At 45.1% G+C, this 24777-nt stretch overlaps 1 protein-coding gene and 1 non-coding gene across 3 annotated transcripts in view; one reads left to right on the top strand and one right to left on the bottom strand.

Annotated features, from left to right (window-relative positions):
- Positions 1-19639, bottom strand: part of HAPLN4 (hyaluronan and proteoglycan link protein 4) — a 44584-nt gene extending 24945 nt beyond the window's left edge. The window contains exons 1-3 of one of the 2 annotated variants that reach the window (XM_029614027.1): positions 19513-19639; positions 8169-8289; positions 4622-4984 (exon numbers count right to left, since the gene is read on the bottom strand). In XM_029614027.1, coding sequence (XP_029469887.1) covers positions 4622-4984; positions 8169-8289; positions 19513-19515 — 487 coding nt within the window. In that variant the 5' untranslated portion in view covers positions 19516-19639. Of the gene's footprint in view, positions 1-4621; positions 4985-8168; positions 8290-19340; positions 19411-19512 lie in introns of those variants that run through there. The other variant, XM_029614029.1, reaches the window with a different exon arrangement.
- Positions 19640-24457: 4818 nt separating this feature from the next.
- On the top strand, positions 24458-24530 carry TRNAA-AGC. The gene has a single exon. It is a non-coding gene; the product is annotated as a tRNA-Ala (tRNA).
- The last annotated feature ends 247 nt before the right edge of the window (positions 24531-24777 follow it).

The raw sequence follows: 24777 nt of genomic DNA, 5'->3' as shown, positions 1-24777 counted from the left end.
TTGATCTTGTGTATCTTGCTTAGTCCTTGGTGTATAAGTGGTACATACATCTTAATAAAGAAGGTAAATTACCTGGGACATTTACTGTAGACATTGATGAGGGGCAACTCTCATAATAAGGACAAACGGAGGGGCACAGGTTTCTCTTTCTTGCAGATCCTTCTTTCTTTCCCTAGCCATCTGCCCTTGGGAGTTTCCCCATTTCCATCCCCTTATCCTCCTCCTCCCAACCCACATAGCCAAGCCATCGCAGGCCAGTACAGTATGGTGCGCTCGGCCCAGCGCACCGTTAGCCCCCGTTTTCCACGCGCTATTTTTTACCCCTTATACAGTAAGGGGTAATAGCGCGTGGAAAATGCGTGGCCAACCTCCCCGAAACTAATAGAGCTCATCACATGCAAATGCATGTTGATGAGCCTATTAGCTATTCACCCGCAATACAGAAAGCCGCACATTTTACTCTCAGAAATTAATGCCTGCCCAAAGGCAGGTGTTAACCATTGACGGCACCGGGTAAGTGTACAGAGAAGCAGAAAAGACTGCATTTCTGTACACCCTCCAACTTAATGTCATAGCGAGATTAAGTCGGAGGCCCCAAAAATAAAAAATCGACCCGCGGGTTGGAAAATGGACGCTCAATTTTGCCGGTGTCTGTTTCTGAACCCGTGGCTATCAGTGGGTTCGACAACTGACGCAGGTAAAATTAAGCTTCGGCTGTCAGACCCGCTGTCAGCCACCCCTTCTGCCAATAAGGAGGCGCCAGGGACTGTGTTCAGTTCCAGATGCCGTATGTCAAAAAAGAATAGAAGCGATCTAGAGAGAAGCAACCAAAATGGTGTGGGGACTGCATGAAGGGCCAAATGATATGAGAATGAAGATCCTAAATATGTATTTCCTAGAGGGCATGATAGACGGGGGGGCATACAATTCTAGAACGAGGGGGCATGATATGAAGCTCCAGTGGGGGTAGACTCAGGACCAACGTTAGAAAATATTGTTTCACAGAGAAGGTGGTGAAGGTCCGAAATACCCACCCGGAGGCAGTGGTGAAAACAGAAACGGTGAGGGAATTCTAACACATGTGACATAATCACACAGGATCCCTAGTGGTAAGAGCATGGAAAGGAAGCACCGGGGTAGCCTGAGGTCACTTTTCTGCATGGGGTAACCCAAAAATGCAGTGGCACAACTTGAGAGGTTGGGTGATGGACACTGGGGCACCTGTAAATTTGTATGTGCACCGACCTGGGACGGCTGGATCACTGCTGGGCAGACTGGATGGGCCATTTTGGTCCTTTTCTGCCATCATCTCCCAGGGATGGCTGCATATGAGAGAGGAAAAAACTCGAGGGGGGGGGGGGTGAACGCATGTGTCCTCTGCCCGTAAAAGGTCACAAGCTGGATTAATACAGACACTGGATTAATAAACCAGCTCCCCATTCAGGCCTATGACCTCCTCTCGGTTCCCAGGCTCAAAAAAAGAGGAGGAGGGCTACTCTTGGCAGCCAAAAAAGGGCTAGGCCTTACCCTACAGTACTCAAATGCTTCAGCCAACTTGGAATTTGCCCTCTTTAAATCAAAATACCTCCAACTCAGTCTAATTTATGCCCCTCCTGGGAATTCTGGAAGCAGACCCTTCCCCCATCATCGAACTCACTGCAAAACACCTTAATACCGAAAAACCAGCCATCCTGATGGGAGACTTTAACCTTCATGTTGACGCTCAACCACGCTCCACAAATTGCGAAACCCTACTCACCACTTTCAGCCACATGGGTTTCAGACAAATCGTTAACAATCCCACTCACAAAGTAAGTCACACGTTAGACCTCATCTTTATAAACGATGGAATATCCCCTTACCCAACATGCTCACCAGTCCCTTGGATGGACCACCAAATCATTTCCACGGTTCTAGAGATCAAGGAGCACCCTCCCCAAGCAACCCACTTAACTTCAGTAACCGTCAGGAAACCCTGCTCCAGGGAACTGCTTACCTCGCATCTTTCCAAGGAACTAGTCCACCTCAACCTTTCTAACGTCAACACTGCCACTACATCTTGGATTAACATCACCAACAAAGTCACAGATCGAGTGTGCCCCATGACCACGAAAACACTCCATCCGGAAAAGGACAACAGGAAACCATGGTTCACCCCCGAGCTGAAGCTGCTGAAACAGGAGCTCAGATGTAAAGAACACAGGTGGCGTAAAAACCCTTCCACAACGACCATCTCCGCCTTCAAATCCAGCCTAAACGCCTACAGAAATGCCATTAACAGAACCAAGAAAGAATTCTTCTCGAAAAAGATACATCACTTTATCTTTGACTCCAGAGCTTTGTTTTCCTACGTGTCAGCACTCACAAAACCAGCTACTCCCCTCATCCCAGACAAACCAAGCTACTAACAAAGCTAATGAACTGGCAGACTACTTCGAGAGAAAAAACCGCCACCCTCGTCGCCCCCCTCATGGGGCCCGCTCCTCATCCTAATTTCGGATCCCCCACCGGGTCCCAATGCGCGCACTCTACCTTTCAGCAACAAAATGCTACCTCAGCTACCCTTGCCTCCTTTGAGCTGACATCCGCTGTAGAAATAGAAAACATCCTCAAGAAGTTAAAACCTTCGTCTCATCCTTTAGATCACATACCGTCCAACCTGCTTTTCTCTATTCCTAACATCATCGCCAAACCAGTAGCAGACATCATAAATTGCTCACTGTCCCAAGGACACGTCCCAGAACAACTCAAGCTTGCTATGCTCAAACCCCTCCTAAAAAAAACCCAACCTGCCATCCTCAGACCCAGCCAACTTCCGCCCCATAGCTAACCTCCCAATGATCGCCAAACTCATGGAGAAGATAATGAACAGACAACTATCAGAATACTTAGAAGAAAATGACATCCTCACCCCAAATCAATTTGGATTCCGAAAGGCTCTGAACACCGAATCACTGCTGGCCACGCTTTCGGACACCATCCTCCTTAATCTAGAAAAAGGTCAACCATTTCTACTCGCTCTTCTGGATCTCTCCGCAGCGTTCAACACCGTGAACCACACTTCCCTTCTACAGCGTCTAGCAGACATCGGCATCACAGGATCTGCGTTCAACTGGTTCAAATCGTTCCTAGAAAACAGGTTCTACAAGGTCAGGATAAATTTCAAAGAATCACACCCTATCAGATCAAATCTGGGTGTACCCCAAGGATCATCACTATCACCCACGCTATTCAATATTTACCTCCTCCCTCTCTGCCATCTACTAACCAACCTCAAGCTAACGCACTTCTTATACGCGGCTGACATACAGATTCTCATCCCCATAGCTGAATCACTCCACAAAACTTGGTCTTACTGGAACAGTTGTCTTACTGCAATCAACAACCTACTCACCAGCCTCAACCTCGTACTTAAAACCAACAAAACCGAAATCTTCCTAATAGCCCCAGATAACAGCATTACGCTTAACCCTCCTATCTCTTCCCAACTCCCCATCACATCTATCGACCACTCAACGCATGTAAGAGACCTTGGTGTGCTACTAGACAACCAACTCAACCTAAGCAAATTCGTAAACAACACCACCAAGGAATTCTTCTTTAAATTGCAAGTTTTAAAAAAATTAAAACCACTTCTGCACTTCCGAGATTTCCGCCTGGTACTACAATCTATCATCCTCCCGAAACTGGATTACTGCAACTCACTTCTTCTGGGCCTACCCGCCAGCACAATCAAACCTCTTCAGATGGTCCAGAACGCGACGGCCAGGATCCTCTCTAACACCAATAAAAGGGAACACATCACCCCTATCCTCCAGAACCTTCACTGGCTGCCAATTAAATTCAGAATACTCTTCAAAGCCCTCATGATGATCCATAAGGCCTTACACAACACCTCCCCCCTCAACCTAACTTTCCAACTTCAGCGGTACACCACCATGAGACCCATCAGAAGAGCATACAAGGACATGCTACAAACCCAGCCTGCCAATACCTCACTTAGGAAACGCGCCCTTTCCACAGCTGGCCCCTCACTTTGGAACACGCTCCCTCCAAACCTCCGCCAAGAACCCTGCCTTCCGGTATTCAAAAAGAAGCTAAAGACATGGCTCTTTAGCCAAGTGTTTCCTGATAGCTAAGAGCCGATGAATAGAGCTTTACAGACTCTGGTCCACCAACCCCACTGTAAATATGTTTTGAACTGTTTAGGCCTTGAACTATACTTCTTTTTGCTAATCATTTTTTGAATTACATTCCCTTTGGTTTCTCTGTAAGTTTGTTTTCAACTACTGTTTCAATGTATCCGCCCCTGAGGCGACAGTTCAGTTCTCTGTAAACCGGTGCGATATGTATGCTATACAGGAACATGGGTATATAAAAATGAAAAATTAATTAATTAATTAATTCAGGGCTCCCCAAACCCGCCGCCAGTCGGGTTCTCAGGATATCCACCACGAATATGCAGGAGGTAAATCTGCATAATACACCAAGTCTCCCCCCGTAAGCAGATTTATCTCCTGTAACTTCCTTCTGGCTTTCCTGAAAAAACCCGACCGGCCGCGGGGACCCCGGGACCACTTTGGGAAGCCCTGGGCTTAAGGGGATGTGCCGCGGATGTTACCTTCCAAATCCAGTGTCACCGTTCCCGTGTCGTCCTCCAGCTCGTTGGTAACCTCGCACTCGTATCTCCCGTAATCCTGCAGGGTGACATTTTGGATAATCAGGGAAGCATCCCCGCTGCCGTCCTCCTGCAGAAAGGCCCTGCCCTTGTAGCTGCCGAAAGCCTTCCGCTCCTTTCCCATGGCCACAAAGACATCGGCAAACATCATGGGGTCCGCGATCTTGGTCCACTTGATCCGGATCTCGTCGGGGTCGTGGGCAGACACCTCATAGTAGTAGCGGCATGGGAGCATGATGGTCCCGCCCCGGTGAGTGATGGCCTTTCCTGGTGCTGTCTGCACCACTACTTCTCCGGTCTCATCCTCTGAGGACAGGGAAAGCAGAAATCTCAATCAGGGGGTTTCTCTAGTGTCTGGCGCACAGACAGAAAGTGGTTCTAGGGTGGCCAGCTTTCAGGTGCCACTGTGAGGAACGATTTGAGAGAGGTGGGGAATGAGAGACGTAGGAAGGGCTATCCCTCAGAATTACAGGACAGTTTTGTAGGTCAACATAAACTCTTCTCTCCCCCAAGCAGCCACATCAGGCTCACCCAAGATAAGATTACAGCCCGGAAGCTGTGAAGAGCCATGGTTTATACAGGTTAGGCAAGCAGCGGAATGCCAGCCTTCAGACACCGATTCTGGGTCAGCGCCAGCTTGGGCAGCCCCTGGGCTCTGGCACAGTGAATAGACTGCACTGCAGCGTGAATCAGGAGACCCATGTTCCAGTCTACGCTCTAGCAGACAGGCAGAGCTAGGAATGGCAGGGCTAGGCATATCACAAAACTTATGGTCAGGAAACAGCAATTGCTCCTTTTTTCCTCTCAGTGCCTTAGTCAATAACTTCATCCTACACACACACACACACACACACACACACACCATCTCCCCACTCCCTCCTTCCCTGAAGGAACTAATCCTGGGCGGTAACTGAAGTCCAACTACTTAGAAGCATAGAAGGTGATGGCAGATAGGACCATAAAGCTCGTCCACTCTGCCCATCCACACCTACTGCTCAGCTTTGTAGGAGAAGGAAATGTAGCAAACTGTCCTAACGGGAACACCACAGCACCTTATGAGCTCTGGAGGAAAATTATTACAGTGGCACTGCCCAGAGGATGTGAAGGAGCTGGGGTTAATCACAGTTCCCACTTTTATACCCCTTCCTGCCCATCTGTCCCTGTGCCAAGCCCCTCAGCCCTCCAGTTCTAGAAATCCCAGGCTCCGTATCCCTGCCCTCATCCCTTGTTCCCCCCCCCCCCCCTCCAGTCCTAGAAGTGACAGACTCTGTATCTCTGTGCTGTGCTGGGCCCTATTTAGAGCAGAGCGCTGTTGCGTTACATAACGAGACCAAGGCAGAAACCTGAATCCCAACTTGGGCAGAGTCCCTCACTTTGATTCCCTCTCTCCCTTCGCATCTGCTTTATTCTTTAGTTTAGGAAAACAGCCGCCCTCCGACAGTAGGAGCTATCCATCATCCGAGCTGGGCGCTGGAGTGCAATGCGCCGCCTGCAAAGCAGATGCAGCCACAGGAGGGACCGCGCCGAGCCGCGGCTGCTGCATCAGCAGATACCGGCAAGGAGGCAGCCGGCAACGGGCATCGTTAGAACAATAAGAAAGATATTTATAAACTCATTCGTCGCCCAACATCGCTGGGTTCCCCGCTAAAACGAGAAGGAGGAGCCTTTGGGGAAAAAAAAACTGCAAAACAGAGCCACAAAATGCTGCTGCTACTTAATATGCAAACCTGAACTTGTGACACTGCAGAACCCTGCACAGAAATCTGTCATCTCTCAGTGATTCAGTTCAGTGCAGTCAGACTGAAGATGTGTGAGAGCCCAAACGGCAGCAGGGATACTGCTGTACAGAAGAGCCCAAGGCAGGGGTCCTCAGTCTAGTCCCACAGGCTGCCCTCACTGGTCTGGTTTTAAACATATCCATAGTGAATATTTATGAGATACATTTGCATACATTAGCCTCAGTCTTAGAGCTAAGATGTGAAAATATGTCTCATGCATATTCATCAGGGGTACCTTGAAAACCAGAAGGGGAAGGGGGTCCTGTAGGACCAGGCTGAGTACCGCAGACCTATGAATTGCCTTACTTTGTCCTGAAGCTCTGTACCCAGCACAGCTGCAAACTAGAAATAAGAACTGAGGTGGAACTGTTCTGGATGCTGTGCCATGCCATACCAGGAGGGATAGGCTGAGCCAGTCCTGCTTTGTCCCACGGCTTGCAGGGAAATGTGGCTCAGAGTTTTTAAGGAAAAGAAGACGATACTGCCCAGTATCCAGAGGGCTAAAACCAGGACTGGCCAAAAGCTTCCCTCCAGAAACAGGGTCACCTGGCTCGAAGGTATCCTGTCACTGCCCCCTTCCCCTCCCCAACTCTTCCTACCTCCCCCCAACCAAAAAATGGATCCTTCTAGAGTAGGGTTTAGGCTTCCCAACTCTGGTGCTGTGTTAGCTGTGGAGACCCACAGTACTGTTATCCTGGATACAAATCGTCTCTGCACTCGTTTTGCTAACCATATGGTGGTTTAATTTTAAAGAAAATGAAGTCCAGAGGAAGGTGGAAGACATATGAAGTGCATTATTTATCGCCGTTTCCATTGTCGGCAATGGCGCCTATTCACGAATAGTGCACATTACCGTGTGTTGCAGCTTAGTAAATAGACCAGGAAGCCTTGCAGTGACGGCATTTGGTTGCCATTATTAATTTCTGGTTATTGCGCTCTAATGTGTTGCTCATGAAAGCATCTCCTGGAAAGTTGGCTCTGTGATCTGCAATGTTTTAGCTGTTTAGAGTCATCTTCAAAAGTGGCAGACATTACCAGCTGAATACCTCAATTATTTCTGTGGGATTATTGCAGGATGCCGAGCTGGGGCAGACAAGCTAGAGAAGGAATGTTTGAAATCGCAGGCCCACCACGAGAAAAGGGAAAGGGAATTAGAGAGAGAGAGAGAGAGAGAGAGAGAGAGATAAAAGAAAGGGCCAGAAGAGCAGTACAGTGTGTCTATCTGGGCATGCTTTGTGTGTTAGTGCCCTTGTCTTTGTGTCTATGTGCTACAACTTTCACAGCATGTCTCAATGCACGCCTCTCTTCAAGTGGGGCCTGCTGCGTGGATGTGTTTCTGATCAGGTGCATTTCTCTGCCTGCCTGTGCTTGTGTGGCTCTTTCGGTGCACATCCATCTGCACGACTGCATGTCTGTTGTAGTTCTGCTTCAGTATGTTACTGTGTGTGTGTGTGTCTCTCTCTGGGGGCATGGTATTTGTGCCAGGATCCCGGCACGTGTATCCATGTGGGTGGCTGTGCATATTTCTTTCCTCATTTCAGCGCTGACATTAATTCTGATTAATATCTTGATACGGAATCACTTTGGCCTGCATCTTGCCCTTCCTCCTCTGCTAGCGGCAGGAGGTGGTGAGGAATCAGACCCGAGCAGCCTGCGCTGCATGGGACTAGAAATCTCTTTTATTCGCTAACCAAACCACTGATGAGACTCACCCAGGACGTGCACAGTTTTCCTCCTTCCTTTCTCACTGACTGCTGGGCGTGAGGACACAATAGCTATGCAGAGAGCCAGAGCGCCAAACATAACCCAGTGGAAGCTGCATCTGAAAGACATCTGGAGAGGAAAGAAGAGAAACATTGATTAAAGTCATGCTGTTTGCCACTGGAGGCAGTGAACCGAAAACAGAAAAAAAAACGAGAGAACGGGTGGAATCTGCAGAGCAATTTGACAGCAAGACAACGTGGAGCTGCATTTGCCAGGTCTGGGAGTATCACAAAGTATTCAATAAATACACAGCTGGAGTGTCACCAAGGAAAGCGGCATTATAGTACCGTCTTCAGCTTTAACTGGAGATGAGGAACCATGGGGTGACAGCACTGTGACTTTGATTGGTAATGACTGACTTTGCTGTGCCAATACTGGGACTGTGGTTCCTGGCCATGGTTAGGAATGACTGAGCCCGATACTGCAATTCTGGGAATGTGTTTCTGCCATAACATGCTCAGACATCCTCGATCACGGCTAGATATTCAGAGGGATAGCCATGTTAGTCTGGTGTAGCAAAAATGACACGAGGCAGGTGGCACCTTACAGGCAAACCAATTTATTGAGGCACGAGCTTTCAAGGAAACAGTCCGCTTTGTCATGCATCTGTCCTCAAAAGCTCACGCCTCAATAAATTAGTCTAAATCATGGCTAGGAATCCTGGTCAGGACTGAGAATGACTGACCACAGGGTGCAAATACTGAGACTGTGCTTCCTAATCATGGTCGGGAACGATTGACCATGGAGTGTCAATACTGGGACTGAGGTTCCTGGACCTATACATCATGAGCTTTCTAAGCTGCTTTGTCGTACTGACTGGCCATCTTGGGGTCGTCAGAGATGATAAAGCCCAGGTCAGGTCTGGATTTAGGCCTAAGCAACCGGCTAGGGTGCCAAATTCTGAAGACGCCAGATATGCAGACCAAAAAGGAGCCTGCCTGTCTCTGGTTTCTCTAGGGCCATATGCCAGCACAACTTCAAAGGGGCACTGCCATGGTACTCTGCCAATAGGCGACAACATCTTAAATCCAGCCCTGCCCCAGGTATCTATCTTTCCTGTTTCATCACCTCTAAAATGGTATTTGGCCCTTGGATTTCTGCATTATCGACTGCACGATAATCCAGGAAAATGAATCCTCCAGTGCTCTTTAATCCTATTTTCATTTTCCTAATTAATTTTTATGCTCATAAAAGATGCCTGCTGGAAGAGACTGGAGATTGGCGTCCTTTTGCTCGCGAGGCTCACGATACCCAGGCAACGGCACTGCACGGTTCCCACGTCTCAGCCCTACTCTGGGAGAATCACTTGTACCTTTTAGAAGGGGGTTACAGACCCCATGCACTGACAGTCCTAGAGTGCCAGTTAGGAAAAGGAATTTAGTGAGGCTGCAGTGAGAAAAAGAGGAGAGCAACAGACATTTTACGAGGAAGACAGTGGAAATATGGTAACATTTTTGCGCAAAAAGTTGAAAGGGTCTCCTTCGGTGAACCTGCACATAGGCAGCAGCATAACCTAACGGAAACCCGAAGCAAAATCTTAATTCTGGTTTTATCCTGTAAAAGGTAGTTAAAGATCACACTTTTAAACTCCTATAAGCTGACTAGTTTTAGAAATCTGCTGCCATCTAGAGGCAAAGGGCAGTCCATGCATGCAGCTGCATAGGACATTTCTACTATGCCAATGATTCCCAAACCTGTCCTGGAGCCCCCACAGCCAACTGGCTTTTAACTTTTCAGGATATCCACGATGAATATGGATGAGATGTGCATTGCATATACTGCCATGTAAATGTTCTGATAAAGCTAAAGCAGAGTGGAGGAGCAGAGTAGTAGTTAGAGCACTACCCTGAGAACCAGTGAAGTCCGGGTTCGAGTTCCACTGATCACTTCACCCTCCATTCTCTCAGGTACAAAGTTAGAGTGTAAGCCTCTGGGGACAGGGAAAATGCCTGCTTAGGAACAGAATGGAGAATAAAACAGAGGATATGATAAGAACATAAGGAATTTCAAAACTGGGTCAGACCAAGGGTCCATCAAGCCCAGCATCCTGTTTCCAACAGTGGCCAATCCAGGCCATAAGAACCTGGCAAGTACCCAAAAACTAAGTCTATTCCATGTAACCATTGCTAATGGCAGTGGCTATTCTCTAAGTGAACTTAATAGCAGGTAATGGACTTCTCCTCCAAGAACTTATCCAATCCTTTTTTAAACACAGCTACACTAACTGCACTAACCACATCCTCTGGCAACAAATTCCAGAGTTTAATTGTGCATTGAGTGAAAAAGAATTTTCTCCGATTAGTTTTAAATGTGCTCCTTGCTAACTTCATGGAGTGCCCCCTAGTCCTTCTATTATCCAAAAGAGTAAATAACCGATTCACATTTACCCGTTCTAGACCTCTCATGATTTTAAACACCTCTATCATATCCCCCCTCAGTCGTCTCTTCTCCAAGCTGAAAAGTCCTAACCTCTTTAGTCTTTCCTCATAGGGGAGCTGTTCCATCCCCTTTATCCCCTTTATCATTTTGGACATGCTTCTCTGTACATTCTCCATCGCAACTATATCTTTTTTGAGATGCAGCGACCAGAATTGTACACAGTATTCAAGGTGTGGTCTCACCATGGAGACATTTCCATTTTATTAACCATTCCCTTCAGTGCAGGGGTACCATGGAGACATTTCCATTTTATTAACCATTCCCTTCAGTGCAGGGGTACATTGACTGGAGGACCATGAAATTATTGTGGTTGGGGAGGTCATAGTTCAGGGAAGGCTTGTAGAAATAGCCACGTTTTGAGTTTCTTTTTGAATGACAGAATGCATGGATCTTGTCTAAGATCAGGGGGCATGGCGTTCCAGATGGTTGGTGCTGCTGTCGAGAAGGCTCGATCTTTGGTGGATGAGAGATGAGTGAATTTGGCTGAGGGGGTGTGTAGCGTGCCCTTGTAGGCTTCTCTAATGTGTCTAGAAGAGGAGTGGAGCGTAAGTGGGTAGTGTATATCGATAAGTGTTCTGTTATATATAGCTTTATGGATGATGGTGAGACACTTGTGTAGAATTCTAAAGTTTACAGGAAGTCAGTGCAGGTTTTTCAGGATGGGTGTGATGTGGTCTCTTCTGTTGGAGTTTGTTAAAATTCTGGCGGCCGAATTTTGTAGCATCTGAAGCGGTTTGGTGGTAGAGGCGGGAAGGCCTAGCAGAATCGAATTACAGTAATCTAATTTGGAGAATATAATGGCCTGGAGTACCGATCTGAAATCTTGAAAGTACAGGAGCGGTTTGAGTCTTTTTAGTACCTGAAGTTTGAAGAGGCAGTCTTTGGTTGTCTTGGTGATGAACTTTTTTAAATTTAACTGGTTATCAATTATAACTCCGAGGTCTCTTGCTTGGCTGGCCAAGATGTTGGTGTGGATTGAATGTGTGTTATCGTTGTGGTTGAGCGGTATAAAGAGCATTTCTGTCTTAGATTTGTTAAGAACAAGATTTAAGGTAGTGAGGAGGTCGTTGATATCTTGGAGACATTTGTCCCAAAACTTCAGTGTTTTTGTGAGGGATTCGGTTATTGGGATCAGGATTTGGACATCGTCGGCGTAGAGATAGTGTTTGAGTTTAAGATTCGTAAGCAGCTGGCAAAGGGGAAGAAGGTATAGGTTGAATAGTGTAGTGGAGACAGAGAGGAGCCCTGTGGAACACCTCTTGTGGTGTTGATGAGCGGAGATTCCTTATTGTTGATCTTTACTTTGTAGCCTCTGTTCGTGAGAAAAGAGTCGAACAATTTAAAAGCCGTACCTTTTATCCCGATGTCTGAGAGTCGTTCAAGGAGAGTGGAGTGATTCACCGTGTCGAATGCTGCCGAGATGTTGAGGAGTATTAGAAGGAAGGACTGACCCGAGTCCATACCCATGATGAGATGATCTGTGAGGGAGATGAGGAGGGAATCGGTGCTTAGTGCTTTGCAAAATCCGTATTGCGATGCGTGGAGAATATTGTTATCTTCCAGGTATTCTGAAAATTGGGTGTTGACTATTTTTTCTGTGATCTTTGCCAGAAAAGGAAGGTTGGAGATGGGGCGGAAGTTGTTGGGTTCGCTGGGGTCTAGGTTTGCTTTCTTGAGAAGGGGTTTGAGGGTGGCTATTTTTAAGACGTCAGGGACAATTCCTTGAGATAGTGAGCAATTTATGATGTCTGCTAGGTACTTGGAGATGGAATCTGGCACCGATAGAAGAAGCTAGGTTGGGATTTGGTCAAGTGGGTGGTAAGAAGGTTTCATTTTCTTTATTAAGGATTCAATTTCCAGAGCGGAGGTGAGTTCAAAAAATTCCAGTGAGGGTCCGAAATTTGAGGGAGGGGAATTGGAGATGCGAGCGGAGATGGAGATGTTTATTAACCCCTTCAAAAAAGTGAAGCAGATTGTGAGGCAAGACTTGCCTTGGGTAAAGCCATGCTGACTGTGTTCCATTAAACCATGTCTTTCTATATGTTCTGTAATTTTGATATTTAGAACACTTTCCACTATTTTTCCTGGCAATGAAGTCAGGCTAACTGGTCTGTAGTTTCCCAGATCACCCCTGGAGCCCTTTTTAAATACTGGTGTTACATTAGCCACCCTCCAGCCTTCAGGTACAATGGATGATTTTAATGATAGGTTTCAAATTTGAACTAACAGATCTGAAATTTCATTTTTTAGCTCCTTCAGAACCCTGGGGTGTATAATCATCCAGTCCAGGTGATTTACTACTCTTCAGTTTGTCAATCAGGCCTACCACATCTTCTAGGTTCACCGTGATTTGGTTCAGTCCATCTGAATCATTACCCATGAAAACCTTCTCCGGACGGGTATCTCCCCAACATCCTCTTCAGTAAACACCGAAGCAAAGTAATTGTTTAATCTTTCCACGATGGCCTTATCTTCTCTAAGAGCTCCTTTAACTCCTCAATCATCTAAGGGTCCAACTGATTCCTTCACAAGCTTTCTGCTTCGGATATATTTTTTAAAGTTTTTTACTTTAAGTTTTTGCCTCTACGGCCAACTTCTTTTCAAATTCTCTCTTAGCCTGTCTTATCAATGTCTTACATTTAACTTGCCAACGCTTATGGTTTATCCTATTTTCTTCTGTTGGATCCTTCTTCCAATTTTTGAATGAAGATATTTTGGCTAAAATAGCCTCTTTCACCTCATCTTTTAACCATGCCAGTAATCGTTTTGCCTTCCTTCCACCTTTCTTAATGTGTGGAATACATCTGGACTGTGCTAGGATAGTATTTTTTAACAATGTTCACGCCTCTTGCACGCTTTTTACCTTTGTAGCTGCTCCTTTCAGTTTTTTTCTAACTATTTTTCTCATTTTATCAAAGTTTTCCTTTTGAAAGTTTAGCGCTAGAGCCATGGATTTGCTTACTGTCCCTCTTCCAGTCATAAATTAAAATTTGATCATATTATGATCACTATTGCCAAGCGGCCCTACCACCATTACCTCTCTCACCAAATCCTGTGCTCCATTAAGAATTAGATCTAAAATTGGTCCCTCTTTTGTCGGTTCCTGAACCATTGGGTTCAAAAAAGGTTTGGATAAGTTCTTGGAGGAGAAGTCCATTAACTGCTATTAATCAAGTTTACTTAGGGAACAGCCACTGCTATTAATTGCATCAGTAGCATGGGATCTTCTTAGTGTTTGGGTAATTGCCAGGTTCTTGTGGCCTGGTTTGGCTTCTGTTGGAAACAGGATGCTGGGCTTGATGGACCCTTGGTCTGACCCAGCATGGCAATTTCTTATGTTCATATGTTCTTATTTGCTCCATAAAACTGTCATTTATTCCATCCAGGAACTTTATCTCTCTAGCATGTCCTGTTGTTAAATTTACCCAGTCAATATTGGGGTAATTGAAATCTCCCATTATTACCGCACTACCAATTTGGTTAGCTTCCCTAATTTCTCTTAGCATTTCATTGTCCATCTCACCATCTTGGCCAGGTGGATGGTAGTATACTCCTATCACTATACTCTTTTTATTTATTTATTTTATTTATTTAGCATTTTTCTATACCGACCTTCATGGTTAAATACCATATCAGATCGGTTTACATCGAACAGGCATAGAATAACTGGAACAACTTTTTTATAATCAGAAGAAACAAAGAGTTATATTTAACAAGGACCGTAAACTTGGAAGCTTAAGCAGCTGGAAGCTTTCTCTTCCCCAACACATAAGAAGCTTTCTCTTCCCCAACACATAAGGGATTTCTACCCATAAAGATTTGATTGTGCATTTAGTCTCATGCAGGTCGTTTAGTCTGTTGGATTCTATGCCATCCCGGACATAAAGCGCTACACCGCCTCCTGGGTGCTCCTCTCTGTCATTGCGATATAATTTGTACCCCGGAACAGCACTGTCCCATTGGTTATCCTCCTTCCAACATGTCTCTGAGATGCCAATTAAGTCTATATCATCATTCACTGCTATATATTCTAATTCTCCCATCTTATTTCTTAGACTTCTGGCATTAGCATGTAAACATTTCAAAGTGTGTTTTTTGTTTGTATTTACATTCTGCTTTTCAGTTATCAGGGATAAATTGGAATCTTTTAGCTCAGGTGAGTTTTTAATTACAGGCACTTCGACTACTTTTCTTATTATTGGAACACACTAACTTCTGTTTATTATCTGCCTTATTGACTATTTAAATCACAAACACACTAAATAATATACCCCAATAGTTTACTTCTCCCTAATACTTTTAGAAAATTTCCCAAGCAGAACTTACTGATTCCTTTCAGCCACCAGCAAGGTGATCCTCTCCTCTCAGTGCTCCCACTGGATTGTGGGTTACTGAGCTCTTCCCTTGCAGTATATATTGTGCTCCTAAGGTAAAGTAGTACAAAACAATCCCTTTGGAGATTTACACTACAGATAGTTGTCCAGAGTGACTCACTGCTCTTCTGATTAACAAATGATGGTGCCTAATCAAATCAATCACACAACCTTAACATTTCAGTTAGTCAGCCAGAGTGAACAGTCAGTGCCCGCTTTCTTAATGCGCCCCCAGGCGCCCCTCCTGGGGACGCCATGCAATATCTAAACAAGGGGGGTCGCGTTAGCAAGGAGAGCCCGAGTGCATAAGGGGATTGGTTAGTGCCTGTACAACCCGTGTCCAACTGCAGGTTATACAGTACGCTCAGCCCACTTGAATATTGTGCACGGTTTTGGTCAACACTTCTCAAAAAAGATATAGAAGAATTAGAAAAGGCACAGTGAAGGGCAACCAAAATGATAATTAATTTATTTAAAATTATTTATAGCCAGTGTCCTCCAAGGTTCGGGGCGGGGAACATGATTAGATACATAAGAATAAAACAAACGAGTGCAACATAAAATCAGCAAAGCATAATACTACATCACCGCATGACAAACTAAATGTGACAACAGCACAAAGAGGGGACCCTGTGTCTAGGATTAATCGGTTAGCTGAGAAAAAGCCAGCAAACAGGTATGCCTTTAGGTCCTTCTTTAATTCTTTTGCATAAGAACATGCCATATTGGGTCAGACCATGGGTCCATCAAGCCCAGCATCCTGTTTCCAACAGTGGCCAATCCAGGCCATAAGAACCTGGCAAGTACCCAAAAACTAAGTCTATTCCATGTTACCGTTGCTAATGGCAGTGGCTATTCTCTAAGTGAACTTAATAAATAGCAGGTAATGGACTTCTCCTCCAAGAACTTATCCAATCCTTTTTTAAACACAGCTATACTAACTGCACTAACCACATCCTCTGGCAACAAATTCCAGAGTTTAATTGTGCGTTGAGTAAAAAAGAATTTTCCCTGATTAGTTTTAAATGGGCCCCATGCTAACTTCATGGCTTGCCCCCTAGTCTTTCTATTATCCGAAAGAGTAAATAACCGATTCACATCTACCCGTTCTAGACCTCTCATGATTTTAAACACCTCTATCAAATCCCCCCTCAGCCGTCTCTTTTCAAGCTTAAAAGTCCTAACCTCTTTAGTCTTTCCTCATAGGGGAGCTGTTCCATTCCCCTTTATAATTTTGGTCGCCCTTCTCTGTACCTTCTCCATCTCAACTGTATCTTTTTTGAGATGTGGCGACCAGAATTGTACACAGTATTCAAGGTGTGGTCTCACCATGGAGACATTTCCATTTTATTAACCATTCCCTTCCTAATAATTCCTAATATTCTGTTTGCTTTTTTGACTGCTGCGGCACACTGAGCCAACAATTTCAATGTGTTATCCACTAAGACTCCCTAGATCTCTTTCCTGGGCGGTAGCTCTTAATATGGAACCTAACATTGTGTAACTATAACATGGGTTATTTTTCCCTATATGCATCACCTTGCACTTATCCACATTAAATTTCATCTGCCATTTGGTTGCCCAATTTTCCAGTCTCACAATTTCTCCTGCAATTTATCACAATCCACTTGTGAATTAACCACTCTGAATAATTTTGTATCATCTGCAAATTCGATTACCTCACTCGTCATTTTTCTTTCCAGATCATTTATAAATTTATTGAAAAGCACGGGTCCTAGTACAGATTCTTGAGGCACTCCAGAGAGAAAATTGTCCATTTAATCCTACTCTCTGTTTCCTGTCTTTTAACCAGTTTTAATTCACGAAAGGACATTGCCTGCTATCCCATGACTTTTTATTTTTCTTAGAAGCCTCTCATGAGGAACTTTGTCAAACGCCTTCTGAAAATTCAAATACAGCACATCCACCAGTTCACCTTTATCTACATAATTCAGGGTGTGTAGGTGCTGCAGGAGGGAATTCCAGAGCATAGGCTCTGCCCTCTCCCGTGTGATTGATAGCCTGGCAGAACGAAGAGAGGGGATTTCCAAGAGAGACTGAGAAGCTGAGAGTTCTAGTCGGGGTGTAAACGTAAGGGTACTGGAGACCCAAGGGGAAGATACGTGAAGTTTATATTGAATGCGATACTGGATGGGGAAACCAATGCAAAGCTTGAAGTATACGTTCAATATGTTCACATCTGCTGGTACCAGCCAGGAGTCTTGCGGTGGAATTTTTAATTATTTGTAATGGAGTAAGTGTGGTATGAGGAAAACGTGAGTATAAGGCATAGTCCAGGGAGGTGATGATTAATAATTGCAGGACTTACCTGCCCTATGAGGAAAGGCTAAAGAGATTAGCACTCTTCAGCTTGGAGAAGAGATGGGTAACGGGAGATAGGATAGAGGTCTATAAAATAATGAGTGGAATGGAATGGGTAAACGTAAATCAGTTGTTTACTCTTTCAAAAAGTACAAAGACCAGGAGACATTCAGTGAAGTTACTAGGTGATACATTTAAGATAAATAGGAGATAATATTTTTTACTCAATGCATAATTAAACTCTGGAATATATGTTGCTGGAGGATGTTATCACAGCTGGGTTAAAAAAGGTTTGGATAAGTTCCTGGAGGAAAACTCCATAAACCATTATTAAGGTGGACTTGGGGAAATCCACTGCTTATCCCTGGAATAGGCAGCTTGGAATCTATCTTTTGGGTTCCTGTCAGATACTTGTGACCTAGATTGGCCACTGTTGGAAACAGGATATTGGGCTTAATAGACCTTTGGTCTGACCCAATATGGCAGGTCTTATGTACTTATGTTTTTATTGTGTCTATCTTGAAAACCCAACAGACTGTGGGGTCACTAGAACCCATGTGGGATGCCCTTCTCTATGCTGTCCCTCTGTTGGGAGAAACCTTAGGCAGCAGTGCACTGCACAGAGGCAGGAGAAGAGACTGGCTCAGAAGGCTGGCAACTTTAGTCCTCAAAAACCACACACAAGTCTTATTGTCAGGATACCCACGATAAACATTCCGCAGACAGTATTTGCAAAAGTTTGGTTTAAGAATCAGGTTTATTTGCAGCTCTCCAGGCCATTTGCGGGTCCTTCAAGTCACATCTTTCTGTAATTCTCTGATTCTATGGAAAGAAGAATGAGTCCATTGCACAATTACCTGAGGACAGAGAAAAAGTGATCTACAAATAGTTTCTTTTTTGTTTTCTCAACAGCTACTTTTTTTTTTTTTTTTTAAAGTCTGCCAAACCCATTAGCAAACTGATCTACTAGGGGCCATGTGGGTGAAGAGAGAGATGGAAAATCACATGGGCACACAGAAAAATAGTTTAAGCACACACCAAAGAATCTGTTGTCATACATTTTGTATTCACAGAAACAGGACCACGACTCCCAGAATGCCTAGAGGAAGAGTTTAAAAGCTAGTGACAACATGACAGCAGCATGGCCTAAAGACAAGCTCCTGAATAAATGCTTAGAGGCCAAACCAAACCCTTTTGGAAGGCACAGATCTCTAGCTGCAGGATAAAAGGACTCTAAAAAAAAATAGAAAAAGCAGAATCAGCCAATCACATCGGCAGAACACATGTCCCAGCCAAAAGATTAGATTTGGCCCCTGCTAAACTTGTATGTATGAGCCAGCTATCAGCAGGCCTGCCAAGCAGAGAGATATTTTAGGCCAGTCCTGGATTTCCGACATCTCCCCCTGCCCCAACAATGCACTTTGCGACCTAGAGTGCTTATGTCAAATTAAAGAAGAAGGACTACAAGTCCCACAGTGCAATGGGATGTAAGTTCCAAAATCATGAAAGGCCAAAAGTCTCTCTGTAAACCAGACAACTTGGTAGCTCTAAATCAATGCCCAAACACACACTCTATAAATATCCATGCACAAAACAACAGCAATGATGGAAAGCGTCTCAAAACTAGGCTGCAACTGCCCTTACTCCCTGTCGCAGATGCTGCATTCTGCAAAGAGTTCCGTGTCCAGAAACTATGCAAAACTGCAATCAAGCAAACACCGGCTACACCATGCATATCTGTTCAAATATTCCTTTAACAGGGGGGTTAAAACAGGAGCACAAACTATCCCAAGAGTTTCTTCCAACTCAGCAAGGCTGCCTGCGACACTAAGCACAAGAGAGAAGCAGCTTTGGAATATATCAAAACAGAGACTCATGCACAAGTCATGCATCTAGACACCCCTTCCTGAAAAAAAAAATATATATATATATATATATATTCCTTCGCAAAGTCCGCAGAAAGGAAACGTAAAGTAGAGAGTTTACCCAGAGGCTGTCGTTTAAAAGCCGGAGTTGGAAAGGACAGCCCGCCTGCGCCCCATGCAGTGCACTGCAGTAGCAATGCAGAGCTCTGCTCATCACCAAGGAGACCGTGTGTACTGTGCAGCGGGCAGGACTGCAGCGGCAGAAGCCCCCACGGCAGACTGAGCCGGCTTACCATCTTCTGCCGAAGCCAGGGAGCCACAAAGGCTGACACGGACTTATCCGGGACTTTGTGGGCCAGGCAGGAGCCTGCGGCGCTTTCTGCATTCCATAGACTTCCCTCTTTTCTGCTGCCCGAGTGGACGAGGTGCTGACGCCATCCAAATTCCCTGATCGGCGTGTTTTATCAGAGTCAGCAAACCCAACAGCTGCCCCCCTCCCTCCACCGAAATTGAAAGATTGCACGGCTATGCCCTGCTCCACTGAAGAGAACGTTTAAGGGACCATCGCATACTCAACGCCCCCCCTGGCTTACCTGTGAGGTTCATTCCTGCCCAAAAGCAACCCATTTGCAGACATTACCCCCACCCCCCAGAAGTTAAAAGGGTTCAAGAAATACAGGCTGGGCAAGAAAAGGTTCTGCAGTTCTAATGGTACCACATCTGTCTAAATGCCACTTTGCAAAAGACGAAAACTTTTTTTTCAGGAGTTTTCAGGAAGTTAGTGCACACCAAGAGTGGCCAGATTTGGCTGCAATGGCACTGTGACATTGGTGGGAGGCAGCTTCCCAACAGACCAGCAGAAAGGCTGACAGGCAGGAAGGCTTGAAGAAGTCCCTAAATCTACAGGAAAAAAACAAACACTTCCTTCCTTTAAAAAGATATTACATTTGAATGACATATGATATGCACACTCTCTACCCATTTAAATTAGAATGACCCCTTAGTTCCACCTCATAAGAATCAGGGGAGTCAGCCCTGGCTTTCCAACTCCTATATGAAAGCTTTTCATACCGATAAACTCCCAGACTGTGTTGATAGAGGTGTCCAAAAATCCAGGATGGACTCCACAGGAACTGGAGACAGGTGGAGCTCAGATCAGCCTAACTTTAACTAGGTTTTTTTTACATAGAGAGAAGCCCAGAGGATGCTCCAGCAGGTTTGGTGGTAAGATAGGAGAGGCGGCCTGGATGTAAAAAAAAAAAAAAAAAAAGGAAGACGAAATGGCCTGAAATAGCCTCCCAGCGGAGAGTTGGAGATCAGCACTATAACGGAGTCTGAACATGCTTGGCACAGATAGCACATGCTCAAACCAGGAAACAGTAAGGAACAGGACTGAATGGCTATGTCAAGACATAGGGTGAGGGGATACAGGTGTTGGCCTAAGTATGGGACATTATATGCTCATCTACCCAAAATTGTAGAGAACCAGAGCGGAAGACAACTGGGCAGACTGGATGGGCCAAGTGGTCCCTATTTTCTATCTGTTATGTTACCACGCCAAACCTTCTGATTATGTGATAGCGCTCTCTACACAGTATTTCAGAGCAAGGTGAAAAAAAGCCCTCAATCACTGCATCTCTAGCCAGTACCTCAGCACAGTAAAACATCTTTCCTGACTCCAAATATAGTGATTATCTTAAGCCCCTGAGTCAATGCTTTTCCCTAGTGTCTAGACTCTACATCAACGATTCTCAACCGATGTGTCGCCAAGCACCGGCAGATGTGGCACAGCTCCTGGTGTTCCACTGCCCCAATTGTGCTTCCCTTCTCCCTTTTTTCTGCCCCCGCTGGCCAATGGGAAGCCTCCTCCCTTCTTTCTGCCCCTGCAGGCCAATCAGAAACCTTCTCCCTTCTTCCTACCAGTGGGAGTCGGAAGAATGGAGAAAGTCTCTGATTGGCTGGTGGGGTAGGAAGAAGGGACATAGTATAGCGAAGAAGCCCATCCCCATGGCGGCGAAAAAGAAGGCCCGCCGGAGAAAAGCCACGGCGCAAATGGAGCCCATCGCCGTGGCGAAGGAAGAAGAGGTTTGCCGGTGAGGCCCGGTGCATGCATGTGTGAATGGAAGCCTGGGTGTGGGTGTTTTGGTGTGTGAATGGGAGCCTGGTTGCGTGAGTGAGAGTTTGTGTGTGCGGTAGAATGGGAGCGAAAGCATTTGTATGTGATTGAGAGCTTGAATGTAAGTGACAGAGCATGTGTGTGATTAAGAGAGAGACTGGTCAGGAAAGTGACTGGTGTCTGTGTGAGAGATACAGACTGGTCAGGGAGGTGACTGGTGTCTGTGTGAGAGACGGAGACTGGTCAGGGAGGTGACTGGTGTGTGTGTGTGTGTGTGTGTGTGTGTGAGAGTGGCTGGTTGTGGGCCCTGAGGAAGAGGGCTGTGAGGACAGTTTCAGCAGTCACTGCTGCTTCTGGTGTGAGATTTTGGCCTGCAAGGGAAAGGAGTAGGAGAGTTGCTGGAGAGGGAAAGTAAAGGTGGTTTTTTAAGTTTATTTTCTTTGATTGACTGCCATTTTAATTATTAGATATTATGCGATGTCTGCTGTTTTGAAATATTTTATTGATATTTGGCCATTTTAAAATATTTTTTATGAGTTTTTAATTGTTGGATGTTATTCTGTTCAGCAGCTGTTTTGTAACATTTATTAGTATAGTTTTACAATTATTTCTGTGTGGGGCTCTATAGCAGCTTGGCTTATTCTGTTTTCCTAATAGGAGGTGTATTAGTGTTTAGGGCCTGGTTTAATATTTGTAGTGTTGCCTTTTCATAGATGGGGTATTACTGGTTGAGTGTGTTCCATAATACAGGTGTAACTTTGTGCAGATTAGTTTGTGCGCATTATTGCAGAGCCTGGGACTATGTTTGGTGCTATTTCTCTTCCCATTTCTCCAGGTTTGCACTGCATGCAGAGTGGCTTTTTTTGTTTTCCATTCCAGTTTCAGTCTCCATATTTATAATTTGTGGTTTTCTGTTCTTGGTGAAGGTCAGTTCTGGGTGTTTGATCGAGGTGAGGCATTTTACTAGCATGTAGGCATTTGTATCAATCTTATTTGTTGTGTTTTCTCAATAGGACATGTATTAGTGGTAAATTACTGTCTTTTCATAAGGAAGGCTATTGTGCCTGGTAGTAAAGGGAGTTTGTTTTACTTTTACTGGGATGTCATCAGAACCAGAATATCTTTTTTGTATGGCGAGTTGTACAGGGTAATGCCCTAGTTCTTCTCTGCACCCTTTGTTGGGGGTCGAGGGGGTTCCTGTGGATGCAGAGTGCATGTTTACATTTAGCCCTGTGATGGTCACATGTTCAGTGTGTCACACATGTGAGAACCATCTGTCAGGTGTGTCCCTGCCGAAAGAAGGTTGAGAACCACTGCTCTACATTATCATACTTGCCTTCTTCCTCCCAATATCTTGGTCAGCTGAAGTTGCAATACTGTCTTAAAAGTGATGTGTCCATTCCTATAACTGACTGTAAGGAGGAGGCACTGGAGACAGCAGGGGCTTTTCTCCTCTACAAAAGGAATTGCAGGAAATCAACATTACTGTATTACATCATAAACCTCGGCTGCATCTCTACAAAATAATGCAGCATTCCTCTCTCTTCTAGTCAGCTGGAAAGACAAATGTAAAGAAAAAAAAGGATTTAGTTTCTATGACAATGAGACATCAAGATATTCCAAGGCTGTTATTCCACTATGCTCTGTGACATTTACTTTACTTAAATGAACCCCTCCAGTTCTTTCAGATTTTATGGACATGCTTGCAGCAGAGATTACTCTTTGACTAGTGTAAGTAACACACCTTAGCACATCCAGCTTCTCTGTTTTGCCTTTTGACAATTTTCTGAGAGATCATAGCTGCTTTTTTATGTCCTTCCTTCCCTCCCAGGTGTATCTATAAATTATGAGAGCAGCGGAGAAATCCAAAGGCATCCCAGACAGTTCATTCCAGATGCTGTATAAACTTTTAAACATTTCTTTCTTGACTCCCGTGGGCATGTCTGAGTCTTGCTGCTGAATTCTGAAGCAATCAGCTTTCATCTCCCAAACCGCAGCCCTGTTCTCATGTTGCCATCTGGGGCAGACAGAAGGGTTTTGCCTTGCTTTGTGGCCCGCTCACTTAACCAGGGTGAGATGGCACTTCTTTGCAATGTAAGAAGCCTCCTTTACAGTGCCTAGAACACTCTACCATGGATTAATTTTGATACTTCAGATCAGCATTTCAAACCAGCTCTCCAGACATCCTCAATGCTGTAATGCAACCATAAAGCCTTCCCACATCCCACCTTTGAATCTGTGTCACCCTGACCAGCCATTTGCATTATAAGCTCTTTGGGGAAGGGAATGAGTGCGGAGTTGGTGTTACCGTGTATTGCAGCCCAGCCATGACCCATGAACTTGCATATTACACACCCGGTGCATTATAAATGTAAAGATCCAAATCATGCTGGTAACAAGAAAAAATTATTTTACAACAAATTATCCTCTGATATTAATATTTTCTTGTTAGTTCTAGGGCTTTTATTAATTATTATTAGTAATATTGCAAGGAAAGGTGTAATCATTGTTCTTATAATAATTGATGCAAATATGATTCCAGTTACAACTACCCCTGTGACGCCAACGCGACCCAGACCTTTTGGAGGGCGGGTCAAAGGCCAACTGTGAGCGACATGCAGAGCGTCCAATGGAAAGCCACAAACCCTGCTCCACCAGAAGCTGCCAGCGAGGTGAGCTAGAAAAAACCTTCCCCTCCTGTTTTTCCAGCTGGCGCGGCCGGTCGACGCTCGGTGTGAGACACGCCCGGCCCCTGCTCCCTCCCCCCCGGAAATTGCGGCCACTCGCGAGGCAGAGTCGGGCCGCATACGGGCGCTCATTCTTCCATACGTACACTAATGCCACCCGAATCAAAGTGCCCCGTTCAGAGGAGGAGCAGACCTTTTCTCTTCCCCCTCCAATCGAGGCTGACCGGGCTGTACAGCACATTAGATGGAAATTAAGCAAGCCGGGGAGAAGCATTTATAGAAAAAAAAAAAAAAAAGCAAAAACTTAATGAACATTTGCACTGATTTAAGAATGATGGGAGAAAGGCATGCGCTACTTCTAAAGAATATGGCTAGCATTAACCTATACACTGGTTGTCCCTTATGTATTTCCTACGCGCCCATGTTTTTTCAGTAGGGGAATTAGCTCAAATGGTAGAGCGCTCGCTTAGCATGCGAGAGGTAGCGGGATCGATGCCCGCATTCTCCAGTCGAATTTTTTTTTAATTTTGGAAACTCAATCTTTTATAGTGGTAATTATAGTATTAAACTGATATTGAAGGAATAATATTATTTCACTGATGGGATTTGTGAAGTGCTTCGATCAGCCAGGATAAGAAGGTTTAGCAATGCAGCAGCTTGTGGTTCCTGTACTAGTTTGCACTGAAGAAATCAGGCAGGACAGCCATAAGGAGTTGCTATACTGGGTCAGTCCGAAAGTCTCAAGCCTAGCATCC

The sequence above is a fragment of the Rhinatrema bivittatum genome, chromosome 8 (genome assembly GCF_901001135.1).
Source record: "Rhinatrema bivittatum chromosome 8, aRhiBiv1.1, whole genome shotgun sequence".
Classification (NCBI taxonomy): domain Eukaryota; kingdom Metazoa; phylum Chordata; class Amphibia; order Gymnophiona; family Rhinatrematidae; genus Rhinatrema; species Rhinatrema bivittatum.
This window is presented reverse-complemented; position numbering and strand designations above follow the sequence as displayed.